We start from the raw sequence: 24,538 nt of genomic DNA on the forward strand, positions 1-24,538 counted from the left end.
ACCAATATCTAATATGTGACAAGCCCTGTTTTTCTTGACAGCTTTAAATGTATAGCGTGTTTATTGTTAAGGGCTCGGAATTCTGAGTCAATCTAATGATACCCCCCCCCCCCGGGGCACCAAAAAGGGTAAGCTTTGAAACTCCATTCCCCACAGCCCTAAAACCAGTTTGGGTCAAATATGTTCTAGGGCAGTGCACAAGCACCCAATAATTGGTGTGGGAACAGCCTAAGCTCTAAGAAGGTGGCGGGGCTGGCCGCCCACGACCGGGAGACGGCAATGCAGATAAAGCGGGAACGTGCCTCCCCGGTCCTCTGCGCAGGCGCACCATTTCTCCTACCGACACCGGCCCCGCCCTGCCCCACCCACCCCTTTAATGTTCTCGATGGACAGCGGCACTTCCACGGTCTCGTGGATTCCATCCTCTACAACCTCCAAACCAACTTCTCTTGTCAAATCTCCGTCTATCCCCATGCTTCTCCTTTCTGAGATGCCCCTCGTCCCCCAAGTCTAGCCTGCCTAGGCGTGTCTGCTTTTACTAGGCAGAGCTGGACGGTCGGCAAGAAGCACGACTGGCAAGCCGGGCTGAAGGGAGGGGGGCGGGGGCGCGAGAGCGTTGGCAGAGATCTCGCGAGGTTTCCGGACACTCCCCGAACGGGCGGGAGAAAGAGCCTGAGGCAGCGGCGGGTGCGTGATGCGGTCCGAGAAGGAGGCAGCCAGCGGGGCCGGGGGCTCTGGCGTCGGCGGGGCCGGGCGGGGATCGGGCGGCAAGGAGAAGCCGCCATTGCCGCCACCACCACCACCTCCGCCTCCACCCCTGCCACCGCCACCGGCATCTTCCCGCGGAGGGACAGCGATGGAGATCCAGTTCCGCCGCGAGTCGCCCCGACGCGAAGTGGAAACGCCGCCGACCGCCGTCTCGGCCTCGGGCTGCGGGGGTGGTGGAAGCAGCGGCGGCGGCGGCGGGGGAGGCAGTGGCGGCGGAGGAAGCGGCAGCAAGCCGCGGGAGGAGAAGAAAACGGTTCTGAGCAAGGTGGGGGGGGGGGATACCAGGAGGGGGAGGGGAAGGGAGGGGCGCGCGGCCTGGGGGTCGGCGGGGAAGGGTCTCGCGGTAGGGGGAAGGGAGTGCGCGGAGCCCAGCGCGAGGACCCGCAACCCGGGATGAAGGAGGAAGGGAGAGCTGGAGGGTGGATGAGATTTCAGGACCGGGGAGAGCGCCCTGGAGCCCTAGGCTCTGGCGGCTGTGAGGGAGGAGGCCGGGGGAGGGGGGTGGGGAGCCGCAGCCCGAGGGAGCCTAAAGGAAAAGAAGGGTGGGAACGGAGGTACCATGGGGGTTGGAGAGGCTGATCTTCAGAAAGACCCAGCGTCGATCATGTTTTTTGTCCTGAAAAACAGCTGATAGGTCTCATTGCACCCAGAAAAGGCAGGGGAGCGAGAAGATGAAGATGGGAATTCCAGGCATTTGATTTCTCGGCTACCATTTTGCTTGATTTTTTTTCCTCCCCTTAGGGCAAGGTGGAAGTAGCTTAAGACTTTTTTTTTTTAATTTAGCTTTAAAACGACAGTCGAATATGGTTCTCCAATGCCGGAGCATTATAGAAATCCGTGGGTGGTGACCATTTCTCTCTACCCTCATTCAGCAAACAATTTAATTAACTGTGTTAGGGTCTGGGGACACAAAGACTAGGAAAGATACTGTCCTTGCCCTCTAGGAGGCAGAGTTGTTCTATTTCCTGCATATCTCAGGTGCAAGCCGACTTCATACCTGTAGTAATTACTCCTCCAGTAGAACGTAAGCTACTTGAAGGCAACTCTTGGGTTTGTTGTTTTGTCTTTGTGTCACCAGCATCTAACGCTGTGTTTGCACATAGGAAGAGCTCAAGAATAAACGTTTCTTGGGGCAGCTAGATAGCACAGTGGTAAAGGAGTACCTGAGTTCAAATCCGGCCTCAGACACTTGACACTTACTAGCTGTGTGACCCCGGGCAAGTCACTTAACCCTCATTGCCCTGCAAAAAACAAACAAAAAAGAATAAACATTTCTTGATTGATTGAATAAGAAGCTCCCGCTGTTACAAATTTAACAAAAAGTTTTGAAGGAAAGTATAATGTAATCTGAATACTGATAAAGAAAGCAGAGCTGTAAATAACAGCATGACCTGAGAATATAGGCTTTAAGCTGATATGATGAACTAATTAGTAAAACAAACAGACCTACAATTGTGAAAGAAAGCCATAACTGAAAAATGGCCAATACATGCAACTGAAAATTTTTAATGATGCCAAGAAAGGTGAGGACTATACCACCAAGAACCAAAATAATTACTTTATATGTAAGAAAATTCACAATGTAGTCTAGCTAGTTTAAAAAAAAAAAAGCACAGTATATCAGAGTTGGAAAGGACCTAGGTTGGGGAGAGTTAAGGGGGAGGTGGCAGTCTCTTCCACATCACTGACAAGTCCTTATCCAGTAAGAGCTTGAAGATCTCTACTTCCCAAGGTAGTCCATCCTATTTTTGAATGACTATAATTGTTATGAAGTTTTTGCATCATTGAGCCTAAATTTGCCTTACTCCAACTTCTAGAGCTTCTAGTTCTTCCCTCTGGGCTCAAACAGAACAACAAATCTAATCCCTCTCCCACAAAACAACTTGACTAGCTATGATATGTATCTGCTAAGTCATTTGTTCTCCAAGATGATAGCTCTGGTTCCTTCCAGTGAACTTCCTATTTCATTCTTTCTCATTCCCTTACCATCTTGATCACTCCCTTAGACACACTGCAAGTTGTCAGTGTCCTTCCTAAAATACCCCATACTGAATACTGTTTTCCAGATTTATCTAACTAGACTTTCCTTCTTGAGGCAGGAGCTTTTTCATTTCATATTTTCATTTCACATATTTCATATTGCAATACCCTCCGAAATAGACATCCTGGGTGATAAAGATTTTGCTCAGACAGGCCCTCTTCCAGAATTGGATTTAGAGATACATCTTCCAGGCACATTCTGTCTTAAGCTGGTGGGAACTTCAGAAGTCCACCTTTTTTTGTTGTGCAGATTGTTTGGCTCTTTTTACACCACACACGAGTGGAGTATCAAGTTGGAGATGTAGGTGGGATGCCCAGCCTCCCGAAACCATCATGATTTTTTTTTTTTTTGCAAGGATTCCTTCCTTCCCTTTGGACTTACTCCACTTGAGGAACAATAAAGCTCTGAAATCGGGTTTTTAAACAAAAAAATACAGCAGAATGGTCACCTCCCTTGTTCTAGTCTCTTTCCTTGTCTTCATGCAGTCTAGAATCATACCGACTAGTCTATGTGTATGTTTATCTTATCCAAAGGTAGCATGTCAAAATGCTTTGCCTAAATCTAGTTAACAACAGACTTCTCTTACTCTGGTCACCTAGTATTTTCTAATTCTATAACATAATACAAATAAAATGCATTTAGAGTAGAGAGAATGACAATTTTTTGTTCAAATAACAAACATAATGTATATGGGGGGACTTTTCAAAATAATCCCTAATTGATTCAAAGATTATAAGCATCAAAGGACCTTGGAAAGTTACCTAATTCTCTGGGTCAAAGTTTCTTTGTCATTAAAATAAGGGAGTTGAACTAGGTGACCTTAAAGGTCACCTAGTTCTAAATCTACAAAGTTATAACCCTATAAAGGTCTTCCTGAGTTTGAATGAAAAGTAGATAACTTTTTACATATCTTATTCCCAAACAAATGTTAAACCTAAAAGACTAAGAGGACTATTGAGAATAAAGAACTTAATGGTTTTTTGATCAATGATTTTTGTGGAAGTGTTTGTGATCATCTCCAGTCTATAACTATTGAGGATAAAAAAGGTACCACTATCTATTACAGAGGTATGTGAATGGTAAATAAGATGCAGAGCCTAAAGTCTGAAAAGTTTTCGTTTTAAATCCACCTCTAATACTTAAACGTGTACCTACCATGACATAGACTTAGGCACAGATCTTCATATACTCATGTAACTCTAACAGGACCTTCTTTAACTGCCTATCTTTTCTGTAATAATGAAAGGTAATAGGTAGAATTCATTTCTTGAGAAGACCTCTGAGCCTCACTAAACAACAATGAAATGTTATTGAGCAACACAACAACAGATTTTAGGTACTAAAGGCCTCTCTTCCTTTTATCTCTTAATAAAGTCTTGATCCTTTCCTAAAGTATATAGTCTTTGATCAACTCAAAATTTCAGCAGGAGCTCAGTCCTGAGTATATTTTATATGGGGATTAGAATGTAATTGGTGGGGCAGCTAGGTGGCACAGTGGATAGAGCACCAGCCCTGAGTCAGGAGTACCTGAGTTCAAATCTGGCCTCAGACACTTACACTAGCTGTTGTGACCCTGGGCAAGTCACTTAACCCCCAAATGCCTCACTTTAAAAAAAAAAAAGGAAAAAAAGAATGTTATTGGCCAACTTAAGAAAAGTAGTAAGTTTAATATCTTTTTTTTCTTGAATTTTTCAGGTAGTTATTCGTCGACTTCCTCCCAGTCTAACCAAGGAGCAGCTAGAGGAACAGTTACATCCACTTCCTGCTCATGATTACTTTGAATTTTGTACAGGCTGATCCCAGGTGAGAAGGATCTATTTTCAACACAAAGAAACCAAGAAGTATTGTCTAGTGATGAGCATAAGATAATAAAAATTTATCCCCCTTCCTATAATTCCTTTCATATCTGTTCACAGTTCACCCACACAATTTTTCTGTTTAAATTACCACCCTAAATCAGTAAATAATATTTTTAAAAGCATGAATTTTTCATATAAATCACTAGATAGTGTTTTTTCAGATTGTCCCAGATGACATGGGAATGAATTTTTCTCCAGAGTTGAACTTCTGGTGACTAAAAACAAAGGTGGAGTCATGCTAAAATTACTTTTTTCCTTTAGTGTTATGAGTTCCCCCTACTTTGTTGATGTTTCAAAAGTAAATCATGACTAAAGGGACAATAGATTTTCTCTGAAGGCAAATTAATAGAATATTTATCTTTTTATCTTTACTTTGAAACAAAAAGAATAGAATTCTATCCTTGACATATAATTTTGGTAACATTTTAGGTGAACTTTTTATTTTATGAACTTTTTATGTGTCTTTCTCAGAAAGTTTTACAAATTGATGTTTTTGTTTCTAAATTTAAGAAAGAGAAACTTTTAAAATAGAAAATCTGTTTTAGGACCTTCCAGAAAACAGTTGCATTGTACAGTGATCCCCAATTGGGGCCATCACAACTGATGTAGGTAACCATCACACCATTTTGTGCTTTTTGACCAGAGAAACAGCAGTGGGATTTTGAATCATCTTCAATGGCCAAACCTAAAAAAGCAATCACTAAATTCCAGTCTATGTAAGAACATAAGGGTCCAATGAACATCAGAATTCTGTTCTGACAAGTATCCAAGGAATTCTTGGGAGAAAGGTGTGTTTATTCTCCTGGATTATATTCCAAAGCCAGGGGTTCACTCTAAATATCCCAGATTCCTTCAGGCATTTGTAATGGTTTTTTCATACATTCATTTATCTTAACTCTTTGAATATTTTTTACCTTTGCTTAACAGTACCAAGTTCTATAAACTTATTGCCCATTGTGTAAAGTAGGCTTCCTGTTTAGCTTACCTTGCTCTTATTTTAATATCCTGGATTTTGTTGAACAAATCTCGATTCACCTTTTGTGAACAGCTGCCATCGCTTACAATATGAAAATTCCTATCTCTTAAACATTTTCTAATATACTATCCTCCATATCACACTGATCCTCAATCATTTTAGTGTTCACTTTGGATGTTTTCTTGTTCTAGTATTTTCTTTAAGGGTATGGCAATCAGAACTGTTAGTTACTCCAGATGCAGACTCTATGAAATTAAGTGTAGAATAATGTTTTGTTTGTTTCCAACTTACTGTCCATTTTTTTTCTCTCTAGCACCTACCAAAGTGTTTTGCACTTAGCATAGGCTGTTAGTCAGTATCTGTAACAAAGTATCGCATTTATGCATAAACCCATTCATATCTCCAATCTGTCTGTTTCTCACTAGGAAAATAGGCTCCAAAATAGTCCTTTGACACTATCAGAAATGTCTCAGCTGTGGCTTGTGTATTTCCAAGGACATCATTCCTTTTTTGCTTTGAAAGGAGAGTTATCATTTCTAGTTTGGTCAAAACATTAATGGACTCTGTTAAAAAGGTGGTTTTTTTCTGCTTTCTCAAATGTTTTATCTTTCTATATTTTTAATACTAAGAACACTAAAAAGACCATGATTTTTGTGACTATCCATTTTCCTGTACCTTCTCTTAATTAACATCTAGATTTCTTAATAATTGAATTGGCTATATTTGTGACCAAAAATCTAAATCATAGATGCATTTGAGCTATCAGGACATTTTCTAGTCCAGCCTCTTCATTTTCCAGATGAGGAAAACAAAGCTCTGAAAGATTAAATGACTTGCCATGGTTAAGTACCACTAGTTAGGGAGAAGGCTAGAGTCAAAGCCTTTTTCCTTTACTATACTGCTCCATAAAACGTGATAATCTGAATATTTGTAAGATTGGTACTTACAACCAAATTTTAAATCCATAATTAGTTTTGCTGTTCTTGGTCTTATCAGGATGAACAGGGATTTATTAGATGAAATGAATAAAAATGTTTCCAAGAGTTTGTGAGGAAAATGAGAATATTGTGTTTTTTACTTTCTCAATTTGAGGTAGGATATTAGATTTATATAATTTTGTTAACATATTGTAATGTTTAACATTTAAGTTCTTTTTTTCTAATATATAAAAATTATTCCTTTTTCTTTAGAGAGGATCTTTCACATGAAAATTCTATTTACTAATTTCATCAAAGAGATCTGAATTAAGAGATGGTCAAGATTATTATTACCATGAATCTTCTTATTTTTTAATATTATACCCTAATTCATTATAATATTATCTCTTTCAGTCTTTATCCTCATCTTTACTCAAGAGCATACATTAATTTTCGAAATCCTGATGACATCCTTCTTTTTAGAGACCGTTTTGATGGCTATGTCTTCATTGATAGTAAAGGTTAGATCACTGACATTTTTTGATTTATTAGAAACTTTGAGTTTATAAATGTTGCTGAAATAATTTTGATTTATAAATATGCAATATAAGTAATTCTAAAATCTTAGAAGAGAGCTGTTTTTTTAAAAATGCTATTATAAAAGGTTTTATATAATTATGAATTTAATTCTATCCAGACTGTTGGACAGTAATTTAGATAATTAATAAAGTAATGTACTTGTGATTGTGTAACAATACTAACCATGCCAGCAAAAGTTTTATGCAGTGTGGTAGTATCTGGCATTTATTTGTCCAGCATTATTCAAGAATTATCTGGCATTATTCAATAATGTGGTGTTTCTCTGAGTTTTCCAAATAACTGAAACATGATTCCTCTAACATTAAAAAACTTATAAATAGGGGCAGCTAGATGGCGCAGTGGATAGAGCACTGGCCCTGGATTTAGGAATACCTGAGTTCAAATCTGGCCTCAGACACTTAACACTTACTAGCTGTGTGACCCTGGGCAAGTCACTTAACCCCAATTGCCTTACTAAAAAAACAAAAACAAAAACTTATAAATAGGGGCGGCTAGGTGGCACAGTGGGATAAAGCACCGCCCTGGAGTCAGAAGGACCTGAGTTCAAATCTGGCCTCAGACACTTGACACTTACTAGCTGTGTGATCCTGGGCAAGTCACTTAACCCCAATTGCCTCACCAAAAAAAACCCCAAACAAACCAAAACTTATAAACATTTTGTATGTAAATCTTGTTTTGTGTCTGTAAATCTTAATAAAGTGTATTGCATACTCTCCTTCTTTTCTAAGCAGAATATACTGGAAACAGTTTAATTTTTTGCATGTGATAAAGGGTGGTCATGACAGTCTGCTCTGCTGTTAATATAGTGAGAAATCTTGGGGCAGTTGAAGCATATAGAGCTATATAAAATAATACCAAAGTGTTACACTTCTTGATTCTTCGGTCTGCTTTTTATATATTTTCTATCTCTTCCCTTGCTCTCAGGCTATTTCATATGTATTAATATGCCCGGGTTTCCTTAAAGTGATGCATGAGTAGACCAGAAACCATTTGATGAGTAGCAATAAATGATCATTGCCATACAATTTTCCCTTTTTGTTTAATTTCTATTATTCAAGTAGGTGGTTAATTTTTCTCACAAATATAGTGCCATGTTTTAAAAAGTATAATATAAAAAAATATTGTGGTATTGCTTCCTAAGGTCTGGAATATCCTGCTGTAGTAGAATTTGCTCCATTCAAAAGATTTCCAAAAAGAAATTAAAGAAAAAAGATGCCAAAGCAGGGAGCATTGAAGAAGGTAATCTTTTTTAAAAAGAATACTCAACTAAAAATATACTCAGTTTAATGAGGTTATTTACTGGCATCCGTCAAGTTTCTGAGAAATATTTTTTCATTCTTATTTACAGATCCAGAATATAGGAAGTTTCTAGAAACCTATTGTGTTGAGGAGGAGAAAATAAGTGCCAATCCTGAAACTCTTTTGGGAGAGATTGAGGCAAAGACACGGGAACTCATTGGTCTGTTTTGCTTGCTTTTTTCCCTTCCCCTTGTCCCTTTTACATAGATTTTTTTAGGTACATAATCATTTTTCTTCTTTGTGGGGAAATAAAGATATACTGTTGGATTAGAAGCCATTGAGTATACTCCCTCAGTGCTGTGAAAGGCTGTCAGCTTGAAAAAAAAATCTTACAACATGGAAAATACATGAATTTTCAGCTAGCTGACAAATGGTAGAAAAAGTTATATGAATGGTTCTAAATAAGCATTTGTTTTGGCCTTTTGAACTTCCTACTCCTAAGCAATCTTTTTTTTTTTTCCTGCAGAGAGAGAAATATGTTTATGATGTCTAAATCAGTGCTCTTTAAAAAAAAAGGGGGAGGGGGCTATCAGCCTCTCACTGAAAAAAAGAAGTTTTCAATTCAGATTTGCTATTTGGCATTCTTTCAAAAGAGATGCATTGGTCAACCTTATAAACTAAGGAAATAGCATCAACCATTACTAAAGATTCTGATTTGACTATATACTTTTGCCTTTCCTATTGTAAGCTGACAGTGTTAGGAAATAAATAACTCTTAGTAGCATCCTCATTTAGGAAAAGAAAAATTAAAGGCTCTGAATGTCAGGTTATTTATACTTTATTAGAAAGTTGGTGGGAGGGAAGTTTGGGGTAAAAATTTAGGAGAAAGTATACTTGAAAGAGGAATTCTTAATGTTTTTTGTGTCACGGACCCTTTGGCATTCTGGTGAAACCTATGAACCTTTTCTCAGAATAATGTTTTTAAAATAATTGAAGGAAATGCTAAATTTCAATTAGAGGTTAATGGAAATAAAGATGTAATTGTTTTCCCATCCGGGTTCACATAACCTCTGAAATCTTTCTAAAGACCCAATGGGAGATCCTTGAACCCTAAATTAAAAATCCCTAACTTAGAGTCATGAGCACTTAAAATCTGGGAACAATATGCTTCCAATTAAATGTCAGACTTGCCATTTCAACATGTATATACTGTTCTCTTGTGTCTAAAGGTCTTCAAGTAAATTGGTTAGTATTTCTTATTAATGTTATATGTTAATGAGCTGTAAAGCTAACAACAATGACATTTGTCTCTTTCCCATTAAAACAAGAGTGACTAATAGCATTCAGATCTTCCTCTTGGTACTAGAAATGAACGTAATTTCAATGTACTCTTATGTTATTCTTTATCTTCTCACACCAGCCTCTTTCAACGTAATTATAATAGTATTTATTAATCTGCCTGCTACATACTCTGCATTGTGTTGATCCAAAGTGAATTTGCTACCAGTCTTCCCCAAGATGAAGCAGAACCAATTAATGGCAAACAGAAGGGCCCAGCAAAAAGTAGAACCTTAAAAGAAAAGCTTCTCATTCCATACAGTAAGACTGAGTGCTTGGTTGAGATGCCGAGGTTCTTCTGTAATTTGCAGCATCCTTGTAATGAGGATCAAATGAGTTAATATATGTAAAGTATTTTGTAAATCTTAAAAGTGCTATGTAAATGCTGCAGCTGGTGATGTTTATTATTATTGAAAGTGATCGTGAAGTTGAAACAAAATAGCTTTAGAGACTAATGATAATTTATTTTTTAAAAACCTCCAGGGGCAGCTAAGTGGTGTGGTGAATAAAACACCGGCCCTGGATTCAGGAGGACCTGAGTTCAAATTCAGCCTCAGACACTTGACACTTACTACTGTGTGACCCTGGGCAAGTCACTTAACCCTCATTGCCCCACCCAAAAAACAAAACCAAACCAAAAAAAATCAAAAACCTTCAGACTGTTTGAAAAAATGGGGGTGGGGGGAAATGTTAATATTCAGCATCATTTAATTTATGGCGAAGTGTCCAAAGGACTATGGCATCATCTAAGAGTACTGTTTTAGGTTTAAAACTTATTTTTTTCCTATTTCGTTAATTCTCTGTATGTCCTGGGTAAATTTATCCCCAGTCTTGAAACTTGGAAGTAAAGAATGTCCTAAATATAAACTCTTATCTTCCATTTATTTGAGAATTACTTCCTTCTGCCTCTGTTTCAGAGTCAAAGGCTTTCATCTCACTGTAGGTAGGCTTTTGTTCTCATTTGAATTTTTTGAGGAACTTGACAGAATTGGCTTAAGGAATTGGAAGAGATTAGGAAATCTAGATATTAATTAATTTTGACACTAATTAACTTTGTCACTGTTAATGAAAATATATGGATAATCTCCCAGTTCAGAATAAAATGTCAAGAGAAGTGAACAGAGCAGGGATTATTTAAATAAATTCTTCAAATAGAATATTTTAGGCTTTTTGGATGAAGATGTAATAAAAACAGAACTATATATCTTTAAGTGACACTAAGATTAGCCCAAATATTAAATTTGGGGGCTTTGAGATATGCATAATAACATGAGTCACTATCATATGTACTACCTTTTTAATTGGCTTGTTTGCCCTTCTGTATGTTTGAAAAATTCTAAAAGGAACGCAAACAAAAGTTATTTGTAAAAACCTTTTACTTTTCATTTCTTCCTGCCTGTTAAAATATTGCTTTAAATACTGTGGGTTAGGTAGAAGAGATTATAAACTTGAATTTTTCCTTCTTTTCCCACTCCAGTGCTATTTTGCGATGCTTTTGTTCCTTTTAAATCAGTTATCTACTGCCAGTTGCAAATCCATTCATTTTAATGATAGTAATATATACCTAATGGAATTGGACTATGAATATTCTCCCTTTTTCTTTTTTCTACATATTTAAATATGGAATTTAATCTTATTGCAAATTGTTGTTCCTTAAGGAATTTTTATGACTAAATGTGGAAAATGAGGATAAAATGGTAATGTACTATAATCATATTGAGTAGCAATTAAATAGTAGTAAGTTTCCTCCCTTGGGCAATAAATACAATAATCTCACAACTTTTATTTGTGCCTTTCAATACCTACCTGTTGAGAAGAATTTGGCATGTAAGTCACAAAGCAAAGCCGTATGGGTTGAAAGTCTTGGCCAGTTAGGCTCATAAACCAAATCCTGAAAAGACCTGGGTCAATCTTGTGCCTCCCAATAGGCTCTATCATTTATTTCTAAATAAGGTCCATTTAGTTATCTCTGTACTGGCTAACTGGCACTCTTGGGTGACTTTAGTCAATGTAATACATACAATCAGCCTACGGCCCAAAACACTAGGATTCTTTCATAGGTTTGTGGACCTTTGTAGCCCATTTATGCCATGAACGAAATTTCAGGGACCACCAATACCCCAGTTAAGATTTCATTTGATGTGCACATAATGAAGGAGTACCATATTTATAATATTCTCCTACTTAGCTAGGTGATGTGATGAATAGATTGCTGAATTTGGAGTCAGGAAGACTTGAGTTTGACTCAGACACTAGTTTTGTGATCCTAAACAAGTTACTCGATTTCTCTGTAGCTCAGTTTCCTCATCTGTAAAATGGCTCTAATAACAGCATCTTCCTCTCAGGACTGTTGTGTAGATCAGATGAGATATTGTATGTAAAGCATGCTGTAAATCTTAAAGTGCTTCAGAAATTCTAGCTGTTGTTATTTCTCCAAAGGGCCATGGGGAGAATAGCCAGGAAATGTATGTGCTACAGTTGTTCTGGCTGGCTCAGTTTGACCTTGGACCAATTTGGATCCTGGGAATACCTGGGAAGGGCCTAAGCTGAATTGCTCTAGAGACCTTTTTCCAATTAGAGATCCCTCAAGCTACCCAGACCCACTATAGAATGGATATAAACAATCTTCCATATCTTTTCACATGTCAAGAATTTGATTCTGCAGAACAAGAATGAGTCACCCACTCTGACTTGAAAAAAATGCCCGTGATCCTACTCTGCTATGGATTTGTATTCCCAGACCTTCACCTAAGCCAAATCAAATGCTACCTCTAGGGTGAGGGCGTGACATGTTTCCTGGGACATTCATTCCATAGTGTTTGGTGCTTTGTGAGATACTACTGTCACTTGCAGTCATTAAAAATATTCTTCAAGGTTGGAAGAAATATTCTAAGGTGTGTATTTTTTATGCAGTCATAAAAAAAAATTGAGGCTGATTTATTAGAATATACATTGCAAGGAATTAAAAGGATATGTGTATGTCATAGACTGAAATGATTTATGCTACTTTCTTGGGGGAGGGGGGAGGTATATCATTAATAAGCACAATGTCCAAATTGGACACACAGGTGATGCATGTATAGAAAAATTAAGTCAAATGCATTTTACTTTATTTTAGTGATTTTTAAGACATTAATAAGCCAGTTAGCAAGTCATTTCACAAATTCTATCTCTATAATTATCACTGATAATTACCATGATCTCTTGACCTCATAATGAATGCTTTCCAACATTAAGAATATGTTCACTCTTGAGATAAAATGAATAGCAGTGTTTAATGCTTATTTCATTTAAATGTTAAAACAAGTACAATTTTTTTAAAGACTAGTTCTTTAGGAGTTATATACTACATCACAATTTTTTGTGTTTTAGCTAGAAGAACAACACCTCTTTTGGAATATATTAAAAATAGAAAATTAGAAAAGCAGGTAGGTTTGGCCTTTCATCTGATGAACAACCTTTCTGTTTCTGCTTACTTTTATTTGGACCATTTATATAAAACAATTCTCCACATCTTCAGAGAATTCGAGAAGAAAAAAGGGAAGAACGAAGGAGGAGGGAATTAGAAAAGAAACGCTTGAGAGAAGAAGAGAAAAGAAAACGCAGAGAAGAGGAAAGACGTAAGAGAAAAGAAGCTGAAAAACAAAAGAAAATTGCTGAGAAAGAGATAAGAATCAAGGTAATTTGGGCAGAGATCTTATAAAGTCATTTCAAAAAATATATTTTTCTAGTACCTTGCAAGTTTTCAAGGTGTTTCTGTATGAATACTACTGACCCATGGTCATTAAGATACTGCTTCAAATAACTTTTATCAATACTTAGTGGGTGAGTACCTTGTTCCCCTCATGACCACTATCATGCATTTTAAAAGAAGTAGGATTAGGGATGTTGTTTATGTGTGTGAAACACTTTTTCTTGCTGTAAAATGAACTGACCCATATGAAAATAAAACTTTCAATCTTGACCTCTTTAGTACTCTATTTTAACCAGCTGAGCTAACCAACTTAAACATTAGCCTGAGGAATAAATTAGGCGAAGATCATTGGATTATAGAATACTTTTTAATATTAATCAATGTACTTGCATACTTTTCCCCTTCTCTTAAAGCTAACTTTAATCTCCTCACCTAACTCAGTCTGCCAACAAGCATTTATTAAACATCCACTATGTACCTGACCCTGTGCTAGGTATTGAGGGTACAAAAATGATGTAGCAGCTTCTGTCCTCAAAGACTACATGCTAATGAAAAAGATACCATAAAGACAGATATTAGTTTGTAGATGACAGCAAACCAAGTGAGGTGGTATCATCTTGGAGTATAAGATTAGAATCCAAAATGGCATTGTGGGTTGAAGAAATAAATAGTATAAAATTCATTAGATTTCCTTCCTTTGAGCATGCTTCATTGAAGGGTAGGTAGAAGACAAAATATATAGAACCACTATGGGGGGAAAAATACTGTTTTATGCAAATATGGTAGAACAAAACTGTAGAGGCTTTGTGCACCACAAGCTAAAGTGAGTCATAATGTGCTTTTGTCACTAAATCCAGAATTGTTATTTCTAAATAGATGTATAAGAACACATAAGAAATCAAAAGTAATCTTAACCTGTAGTCATCCTTTATTAATTCATTATGAGCATTCTCCAGTCTGTATGGGAACCTGTAACCTAAGAGTAATTCAGGAAGTTTACAGAGAAGGGTAACAAAAGAAAAATTTGATAATAACCTCTGTTAGGAAAAGATTAAGGAATAGGAGAAAAGGCAGAGGATTGAATAAGAGTCTTCCTTTCCTGAACAAAGGACCATGACAGAGGATAGCAAGCATCTATTTTTCATTTCCTCTGAGGCCTTAAAAACAAGTAAAAGAGGGCAGCTAGGTGGCACAGTGTATTAAGCACCAGCCTGGATTCAGGAGAACCTGAGTTCAAATCCAGGCTCAGACACTTGACACTTACTAGCTGTGTGACCCTGAGCAAGTCACTTAACCCTCATTGTCCTGCAAAAAGAAAAAAAGAAGGGACCAGAAATTTAAAATAAAAAGAAAAAACAAGTAATAAGTACAGACTGCATCAGGAGGTTAGACTAACCTTACAGAGCAAATTCTGACTTTAAAGTTTGTAGGTCGTAGACTATATTAGTTTTAAAAGATGGTGCTACTTATTCCCTATTGATTTCCAATAATAGTTTGGGCATTTCTCTCTTTGGAAATTTGCTGATCTTTTGAAGGAATCATTTGTCAGAGACAGGAGACAGGGTCATTCTACATGCATGCCTGAAATAAATATTGCCTTATATATTTTTTTTAACTTATTCAATAAAAATGAATTTTTATATCACTTTGCTCAATTGCAATCAAAATATAGTCAACATGAGATATTTAAAAATCTACACAGATGCCTCCTCTCAAAAAGTTTTTTTTTTTTTAATTAGAATTTACCCATGACACTAAAGGTTCTAAGACTGTATAACAAAGAGCAAGGAGAATGTTAGGGAGAGTAGTCAAATAGAACTAAAAATCAAATGAAATGTTTCGCAAGTTACCATCCAACTAATTCTTTTTCTATGTCTCTAGACGAAGAAAAAAAGTATTATATTTTATTGAGTCATTTTAGACTAGGGATTCTTAATCTTTTTTTGTGTCATGGACCTCCTTGACAGGCTGGTGAAGCCTATGGACTCCTTCTCAGAACCATGTTTTTAAATGCAGAAAATAAAATGCATAGGGTTACAAAGGAAACCAATGATATTGAAATAAAGTTATATATATATTTTTTAAAAATATAGTTCCCAAGTTAAAATGATTCTCTGATATCTAAAGTTTTGTGAGTTGAGTGGCTTTTTTGTAGTTTAATGTTTGTTTGATATTTAAATTTCTATATGATTTTTCAGCTTCTTAAAAAACCTGAAAAGGGAGAAGAACCAGCAGTGGAGAAGCAAAAAGAAAAAGGAGAGGAAGCTGATATTGAAGAAGGAAAATGGGAAAAATCTTCTAGCTCTGGAAGCATAAAATCCAAATCCTTGGAAAGTTCACTGAAGGAACTCAAGGAAAAGTGAGTCATAAATCACAATCACAATAAATCTAAGACAATAGCTGTTATTTAATGATAGGAATTTATCTTTAGCCAAATTATGTCAGCCACAAAAAAGAAGAAATTCTAATACCCATGCCTCTATTTTAGAATGTTTTTTATTACATGCCATCCAAATCCCTCAGGAACAATAATCCTGATGGAATAGTGGTCTATTTAATTCCTCAACTCTAATGTGCCCCCAGATAATGAGTACTATATTGTATAATAGTAGTTCCTAAACCCTAGCCTCTGGAGTCCTGGAAAGGGAAAATATTATTCAAGGGCCCTGCAAATCCATACAGCATTAAGCATTACCATTTTGATCTTATTAGCCCCCACAAAGTATGCAACTTGACTCAATAATAAATATACCTAAGTATTACTGTTGTTTTTTTCATAACCAATACAAATCCACTCAAATATTACTGAATTGGATAATTTTTTTGTTATCCGGTATTTTCTTAATAGATTCTAACAGTTTTACTACTACCACATAGGAATCATCCTATTCAGATGTTGTAGAAAATATCATTGGCAACATACAAATTAACATTTTAAGTGGTTTTTCCATTAAGAATAGAAGGCTGGGACAGCTAGGTGGCGCAGTGGATAGAGCACTGCCCCTGGAGTCAGGAGTACCTGGGTTCAAATCCAGCCTCAGACACTTAACACTTACTAGCTGTGTGACCCTGGGCAAGTCACTTAACCCCAATTGCCTCACTAAAAAAAAAAAAAAAAGAATAGAAGGCTGAAGGTTAGATTTTCATTGCTTATACCACAATAGTTTGACACTAGATCCATTTATTTCCAATACCTACTTGATCAGTATTGCACTCACTGAAACTCTATGAGAAGATGAACCACTGACCTCGGAGGTAGTTGTATATAATAAGGGTATTGAGGACCCAGGTTCTAGGTTCTTTTCTCCCACTAACTGGTTGTACAGCCATGGGCAGGAGGCCTAACCTCTCCAGGTTTCTGTGTTTTTATCTTTAAAAAGAGTGGGTTGGACTAAAAGATCTTATTGTGATCAAAAGTTCTAATTTTATATCAATTTCCACAAGCCTATCTGTTTCTAGAAGTTAGTGAGATTTTTTATATGCATTTTTTAAATGTAGTTACTCTCCTTTTTGTAGATGTTTAAATTTGATCAGTAAAATATTTGGGTGTTAAAGCAAGACTAATGAACATGTTATTTTTTTTAATGAACTGTATATAGTTTGAAAATATTGAATAATATCTCTTGCAATAGAAAGGTTAGGTGGGTATGCTCATTCTCAAAAATATCCTTTTAATATACTCATTATGATGTAAGTAATAGGTCAGCGTTAAACTGGAAAGCCAGCATCAGAAATAGAATTAGAATTTGTCTTCTGACTTCCAGTCCCTATCGTTATATTGCTTCTTTTATATGATAAAGTTGTGAAACGGCTATACATAAAAACATGATGTGCCTGGGTTCTGTCTTACAACACAACTGAATTTAGAACATTCTCATTCTATCTCTTTCTTCCTACTTTTCCTTTTTTCTCTCCCTCTCAAATTACATTCTACAATATTCAAGGCCTTTTGTTTCCAAATAGCACCTGTTATGATGCCACTACTTAACCTCCCATCCATGGGGTATGCACTTTGAATTGTTTTTCTAAAAGAAGAACCATAACTAGGGTGGGACTACTGGGTTTTTGTCACAGGACACTGAAGCTAGAGTGAGCTGGAAGTAACAACAGAGCTTAGCATGTTTCCTCTCTTCCTGGGCAAGGACACACCCAAACACTGCCTTCTCTCCCATCCCTATGACAGCTCCTGCTTAGAGCTTTGTTAGAGAGAGTCAAGAAACAAGGCCCTACCGTGTGCTTCTCAGGCAAAGCTGTGGCATTTTGGAGCACTGTGGTCTTGCCGGCTCCCAAGGCCTAGAGAGCCTAGGAATGGTAGGAAGGAGCTGCACCCTTTCCCATCACCCCCTCCTGGTAGCACTTGACCCTGAGCCCAGGCCCCCATCCCTCACTTGCTGATAACAAGAGCCCTGTTGTACTTATTCTACAGTAGCAATAGATCCATAGATTTAACAAGGAAAAGGACCTTAGGGATCATCTAACCAAGCTCTTCACTTTACAAATGAAGAAACTGAGGCCCAGGAAGGGTAAGGAGCGTCACAGGAAAGATTTACACCCAGTCCCTTTGACTCCACCACGTTGTCTTGTGCCTGCTTGAATGAACTATTTATTTATAACAGCCCTTATCGGTGGCTAGTCAAAATCAATGCAGGTTTTCTCATTGGGAGCTTATTTATGGTGGCAAGTAAGAATATGTGGGATAAATGTCCACACTGTCTTTTCCCTTGCATAAAACAGTCCATGGAATGAAATGCCTTAAGGAGCAGCCAGCAGGCTACGATTCTTATACACAAATGGTAAAATTGCTCTGACATATGTAGGTAGGTGCCTTTGGCCAAATTTAGGAGAAACTAAACTTGTACTAATTTTTTATTAAACCTCAGGTCACAAAATGACAGTGATAAAGAACAAAGGGATATGGATAGAAGATTTCGAGAAAAAGAACCCGAAAGACCAAGGTATCGCTTGGACGATGGCAGAAAACATAGAACTCACTATGAGTTTGACAAGTTTTTGAGAAGGAACGAAGAAGAGCTGAAATGGGGCAAAGGATACAACCAAGACAGAGGGAAGAAAGGGAACCACAGCTACAGCTTCACTGTGGAGGCAGTAGACAAACTGGGTAAAGAGGACAAGTGTGATGACATGGCATCCAAAAAGGAGCGCATAAGAAATAAGGTTCTTTTATTCATTTAGGATAATCTTTCATTTCTAAAACTGTGCTTCAAGGCCAATGGTTTTTACTTTTGCAATCTAAAACAATCTTTTCCAGCAGTCGTTCTGTGTTTAAACAGTGTTTTTAAAAAACAGGTTTACTTTCTTTTCAAAGAAGAAGAAGAAAAAGAAGAAGAAGAAAAGTAGTTTTGATTTTGATTCTTTTTGGAGTGTTTTTGGTTTTGGGTTTTGTTTGTCTCTCTGTTTGTTTTAGGGGGGAAGGAGAGGGTTGGTTTTCACTGCTCATCAGATCTAGCTTAGAACTTAGAGCCTAGTGTTTTGAATATTTCAGTAGTAGTTACCAGAGCACTAAAAGAAACTAAGCCAACCAGAATCTGTTATAATAAAGTCCTAATTATTCATTAATAAGAGGTTTCATTCAGCATGGAGCCAAGACAGTTATGGAGTTAAGTGAACCATAGTCAGTGAGAAGATGTTATCTTCCAGTATTATAAGGAGAACATAATTGGCATTTCATTGACTGATGTTATATATTATTACTGCTATTAAAATTATTAAGGAATAATTGAACTAAGATCCAAGAGCAAAGTCTGCATAACCAATATAATATAAAGCATTAGGATTAAAATATTTTTCCCTTCTTCCAAGTAATTAGCTCAGTTCTATGATTTGCATTGGGTATAGGTATCTAATGTTAGACTTTACACAGATTACTTTAAAAAGTAGGGCCTAGGGGACAGCTAGGTGGCACAGTGGATAAAGCACCTGCCCTGGATTCAGGAGGACCTGAGTTCAAATCCGGCCTCAGACACTTGACACTTACTAGCTGTGTGACCGTGGGCAAGTCACTTAACCCCTATTGCCCTAAAAAAAAAAAAAAGAAAAAGAAAAAGAAAAGAAAAGTAGAGCCTGTTTACAAAGGCATTTTCTGAAATTCTGAATGTCAAAAATATCTTGATATATTACTAAATTGTCCATGGAATGGAGGTTAGAGAAAGATAATTCAATGAAATCTACTTCTAATACTAATTGTTAATTTTAGCCAATCATTTTGCCCTTCACCCCCACAAAAACGTTTTACTGAATTTGCAGAATTAATTAGATGATGTTTAATTCCTCTAATTTACTTATTTTCTCATGGTAGTGGAAGCAGAAGAAAAAAGAAAAAGTAACCAAGATCAAATAATCAGACCCAAAAGAATTGAGTTGCCTGTAAGAGAACATGTTTGCAACTCTATTGAACCAAAAAAAAACCAAAACCCCAACCCCAAACTACAATGTATTCCATGCATGGTTTACAACCTGAATTTCTACAATGTACACTAACTGACCTTGAAGAAGTATACAGTAGCAAGGCCAAAAACATGTCTTGTCAGTAAGATTATCAAGTTCTTATTGTGAAAGTACCTTCCCTTACATATCCTGTTGCAATTTCTTGGAGAATTAGATTGTTCTTGTAGAAACTACTATTTTCTAGGAGAATACATGGTGCATATATTTTAATTATTGGTGTACATTGTTTTCTCAACCAGCCTTGTGAAAAAAAAACAGGCATCTTTGCCTGTCATACCACAAAGGGGAAAACACACTGGACTCATAATCAGTCCTTCCTCATTCCTCCTCCATTCCCCAAAAAGATTTTAGTGTCCTCTGCATGAATCAGGCTCTGGACTATAGAACCAATTATCATTATATTGCAGTCTCACAAATCCACTGTTGGTACCACCAGTAGAGTGGAAGAGGAAAGTTAGTCTGAGCTGAAGGTGGATGGGTGACTAGGAAAGTAAGTAAAAGCAGTGAAGAGTAAAAGTTGAGGATCCTGTTTAAAACAAGAAGAATGGGGTTTCATGGGTGGGGGAGGAGAAAGTTGCTAAAGAGAGTTTTTGATATGAGGAGGTAGAGATTAAGAATAAAAGGTCAAAGGAAGTTTAAAGTTTTGTCCGTCCTATGCCTGGTAAACCAATTTCTGGAAAAAATTACACTATCTCATGTGTGTTTTTTATTAATGGGTTACAGTTTGATTGGGGGAGTTGCGGTATGTTTCCTCAAAAGAAGAAATTATTTGATAGAAAATGTGTGAGGCATCTATATTTTTCTTTGGGGTCTGCAAGCCATGAGCCTCAATAGAAAACACTGGCTCACTTCATCTTACCTTTAGTTTTGTTTAGTGTATGCCAAGCTTAGTTAAACCTAGACTGATTTTTACAGTTGAGTTACCTGTTGAGCAATGTCCCAAGTAGTAATTATGTCTACTTTGAATTTTATCCATTAAGAAAGAATAGACCCCAGATTCAAATGCCAAAGCCTGTTCATTCCCTAAGTGCCCACAATGTATCGAAGGGTTTTGTTGGTTTCTTGATTTTAGAGAATGAATATAAAATTTAATCACATGTAAAGTTTTTGTACTGGCTTGATTGAGAAAACAAGTGTGCTCTTTGTAAATTAATAGGAACACCATCTTTCTTTTATACTGTTGGTATAAGCAATGACTTTTAGCAATAGCATAACAGTAAAGTATTTACACAGTTTCTGTTATAGGAGCACATAAATACTTCTGTGGATTAAATTTAATGATAATGTGATAGTAATAATAGTACTTTGTATTTAATAGCCCCTTTCTAGTGAGGATCTGAAATCATTTTACAGATGGTAAGTACAAGACCAATCATAGTATATTTTTTGGATCTGATTTTGCATTCAGATCCATATGTAAAAATATGAAAAGAAATAAGCAGAACTACCAACAGTTCTTATTTACCCAGGCAAATCTGACCCATTTACAATTATATTTACATTGAAACTAGTTTCCATAGCAAGTCAAATATCTGGAATGTCCTTTTTACATTCCTTAGGCACAGAAGGGATTAGAACTTCCTCTTCCCACTCTCTCCCATATTCTCCTTTTTGATCAGGATTACACCACAGGAAGGGAAAATAACTTAACCACTGCATATTTGCACTGGTTCTGTGCCATGACCTGTTGAATAGTCTCCCCATCAAACACTTCAAGTCTATAGGTAGTGCTGTGCATAGCAAAAAGGTAAGAGTATAGAGTTCACCAGGCTAGGACAGTCTCAGGCCCACCTTTTGCCAACCAGGGATATACACACATAAAACAGCCAACCTGCAAATGGCAATCAGTAGCCAGGTAAAACTCCTAGGATTTTTCTCCATGGACAAAGAAGAGTCAATAACATGTGCTACATGTACCTTTATTTGTCCTGTGTATGCCCTAGCACAGGGCCATTCCACTCATATATGGGTAGAAGAGCACTTCTTCCCCTTTTTTAGTGCAAATATTCCCAGATGGAATCATATAAGCCATCTCTTCACGTCCAAAAGGGTAAGAATTGGTCTCATGCATAATTTTTAGCATCTGTCCTTTATCCATAATGATATTCTCTAGCCCTAAAACATTCTTTTCATGATACTGTGCGTTATATACCAGCTTTCTTCTTTGTCTTCATTTATTTAATAAAATAGTTGTACTTAGTGTTTTTATAAGAAGGAAGCATTGAAGTTGTGCATTATAGACAAGTAGAATTGAACAGTCCATATTGAAACTCTTAACAATTCATGTTTAATGCGGGTTTTTGCTTCATCAGTATGAGTTGGTTTGTGGCCCTGAAAGAAGCACATTTGGGATATTCCTTGTCCCATTTCACAATTTGCCTCATATGCCCACAAATATTTATAACTTTGAGGGGCGAATTGTAAAGATTGGTACCAAGGTGAATGGTTGAGTTTTTATTGCTCTCCAAGTAGATGCAAAAATTCCATTACAAACTAAAGTCTTAGGCTAATGCTAATATTCTCCATAAATCATTCTTGATCTAAATAATAGCATTTCCCTAGAGAACAATTTAGCATCAGTTAAGTATTATCTATCCATTTATTCATGGGTTTATTTTAATCCCTCTCAAAATGCTTGGCTTCTAAGAAAAATGTTTTTAAAAGGCTAGATTTTTTTGGCTGCAAGATTCATTTTTATTCCCATAATTGATAACTTTTATCATCAAAGCATAAAAATGCAAAATGAACTAATATACCTACAAGTTGATCATTTTTGAATCTCAGTTTCAGGCAATGATTTCTTTAATGTAATAAATTCATTGTGTTCACTTCTTTCAATGCAGGATCGTCCAGCCATGCAGTTATACCAACCAGGAGCTCGCATTCGAACACGTACGGGCTCTACAAGTAAAACTCCTGACTGCACTACAAAGTCCTCTGAAGAAGCTTGTGATAGAAAAAGTGAGGCAGAGAATCCAGCAGGAGCTGCTTCTGAGAAGCCTGAAGAGGCAGAGTAAACTACCATGTGAGGCAGCTTTGTCACGGTGATGAACAAATTTCATTCTTATGTAGTTAGAAAAGGGCACTAGAAGTGATTCCAGTGAAATAAGCCAAAACCCATAAAAAAGGCATCTAGTAATCATCCTCTATGACAAAGATGTACTTTTTGTCCAGTTCTGGACTGGTGTTTTCTTAAGTTTACTCTGCTAGTGTGAACTAGTATTTATTTAGCTAAAAGAGAGAAAATTATCTCCTTCAGAAAATATTATGTCAAGAAGAATGAAGAAAATTAGTGTTGCATCAGTTTGAAATCTGAGGCACTTTAAATATGTTCTGTGAATAACAATAACTTCATTGTTTGCACATTTGTGACAACATGACATGTTGATACCAGTACCTCATTGTGTTTGTGTTAGTTTTCTAAATTCTCTAGTTTCGGGTAAGTGTGACACAAAGTTTCCAGTTCTTGTATTGTTGTGGAATCTGTAATTCAGCCACTTTTGCCTTTTATGTTGTAAATATTTCCTAAGTTTTGACATTTACATTTTAAAACAAATCAATCTAACATAAATCTCAGCACTTCAGCAGTATGATACCTGATTTTATTTATTTTATGTTTGGGGCACTTACTTAAAGAGATGATTTGATAAAAAACTTATGAACACATATGTTCGTGCTTTACATATACTTTGGTTGTAGGATCTACCCAAAGTTATAAAATTTGGGGGAAGGGAAAGGTAGGAATTAGATGTGGCTGCTCTATTAATTCATTTTGCAGTTTTTAGATATTTTTAATGCACTGTGTCTTTTTTCAATTGTCTGAAACTATGAACTACAGTATTTTGTCCTTTTAGCTAAATCTAAAAATGTTAGTTTATCTTTAGCACTGTGCATTGAATGTTTTATTAAATATGACATTTTAGTGTTATAGATTTGAAAGTCCAATTATTGTATTTTTCAAGACATTTGATATATCAAGATTGAAAATATGATTCCTTCTACTTATGTTTAAATTCATCCAATTAGATTTTTTTAAATCTACTAATAAAATTTTTAAATTAATTATTTTCAAATCAAAGTACCATAGGGAATTAGATTAAAGAAATTAATGACCTATAAAATGTACAGTCAGCATATATCACAAAAGCCACAAGGATATGTATTTCTCTTAGCTTTTCCCCATATATAATTCCTGGACTTTGGGAGTTCTAGATGGAGAAAGGTCCCAACGATCCGCCATTGGGCGAATCCTGGCAAACCAGAGAATGATCAGAGAAATCTTTCTTGGGCTTTGTATGGTTCTAAGACACTCATATATATCCTGATGGTCTGTGCATGCAGGAAAGGGTCCTTCATTTGGAGTCACAGGACCTGGGTTCCAATTATGGCTCTGCCACTTACTACTTGTGTAACCTCAGACAAGTCACTTAACATCTCTGCCTTTATTTTCTTAGCTGTAAAATATGATTTAACCAGATGACCTGTAAGGTTTCTTCTAGCTCTAAGTAGTGATTCTATGTTCCATTGAATATGTAAAAACCACTAGCAAACCCCTAATTGGGCCACCCAGGGATCCTCCAGACAAGAAATGAGGTTTGTAGTTTTACTCCACAAGAAACCAAAAGAAATTCATTGATTCTT

General features: G+C 36.7%; 1 protein-coding gene across 1 annotated transcript; it reads left to right on the plus strand.

Annotated features, from left to right (window-relative positions):
- The first annotated feature begins 377 nt into the window (after positions 1-377).
- UPF3A (UPF3A regulator of nonsense mediated mRNA decay) lies at positions 378-23,827 on the plus strand. Its single transcript, XM_043992442.1, is given in 12 exon segments — positions 378-1,033; positions 4,505-4,600; positions 4,602-4,612; positions 6,976-7,082; positions 8,303-8,338; positions 8,341-8,400; positions 8,510-8,620; positions 13,111-13,166; positions 13,259-13,417; positions 15,631-15,791; positions 18,313-18,607; positions 22,741-23,827. Coding segments are annotated over 12 exon segments (1,605 nt in total). The 5' UTR covers positions 378-694; the 3' UTR covers positions 22,915-23,827.
- The last annotated feature ends 711 nt before the right edge of the window (positions 23,828-24,538 follow it).

This window comes from Dromiciops gliroides, chromosome 3, assembly GCF_019393635.1.
Source record: "Dromiciops gliroides isolate mDroGli1 chromosome 3, mDroGli1.pri, whole genome shotgun sequence".
NCBI classification, from domain to species: domain Eukaryota; kingdom Metazoa; phylum Chordata; class Mammalia; order Microbiotheria; family Microbiotheriidae; genus Dromiciops; species Dromiciops gliroides.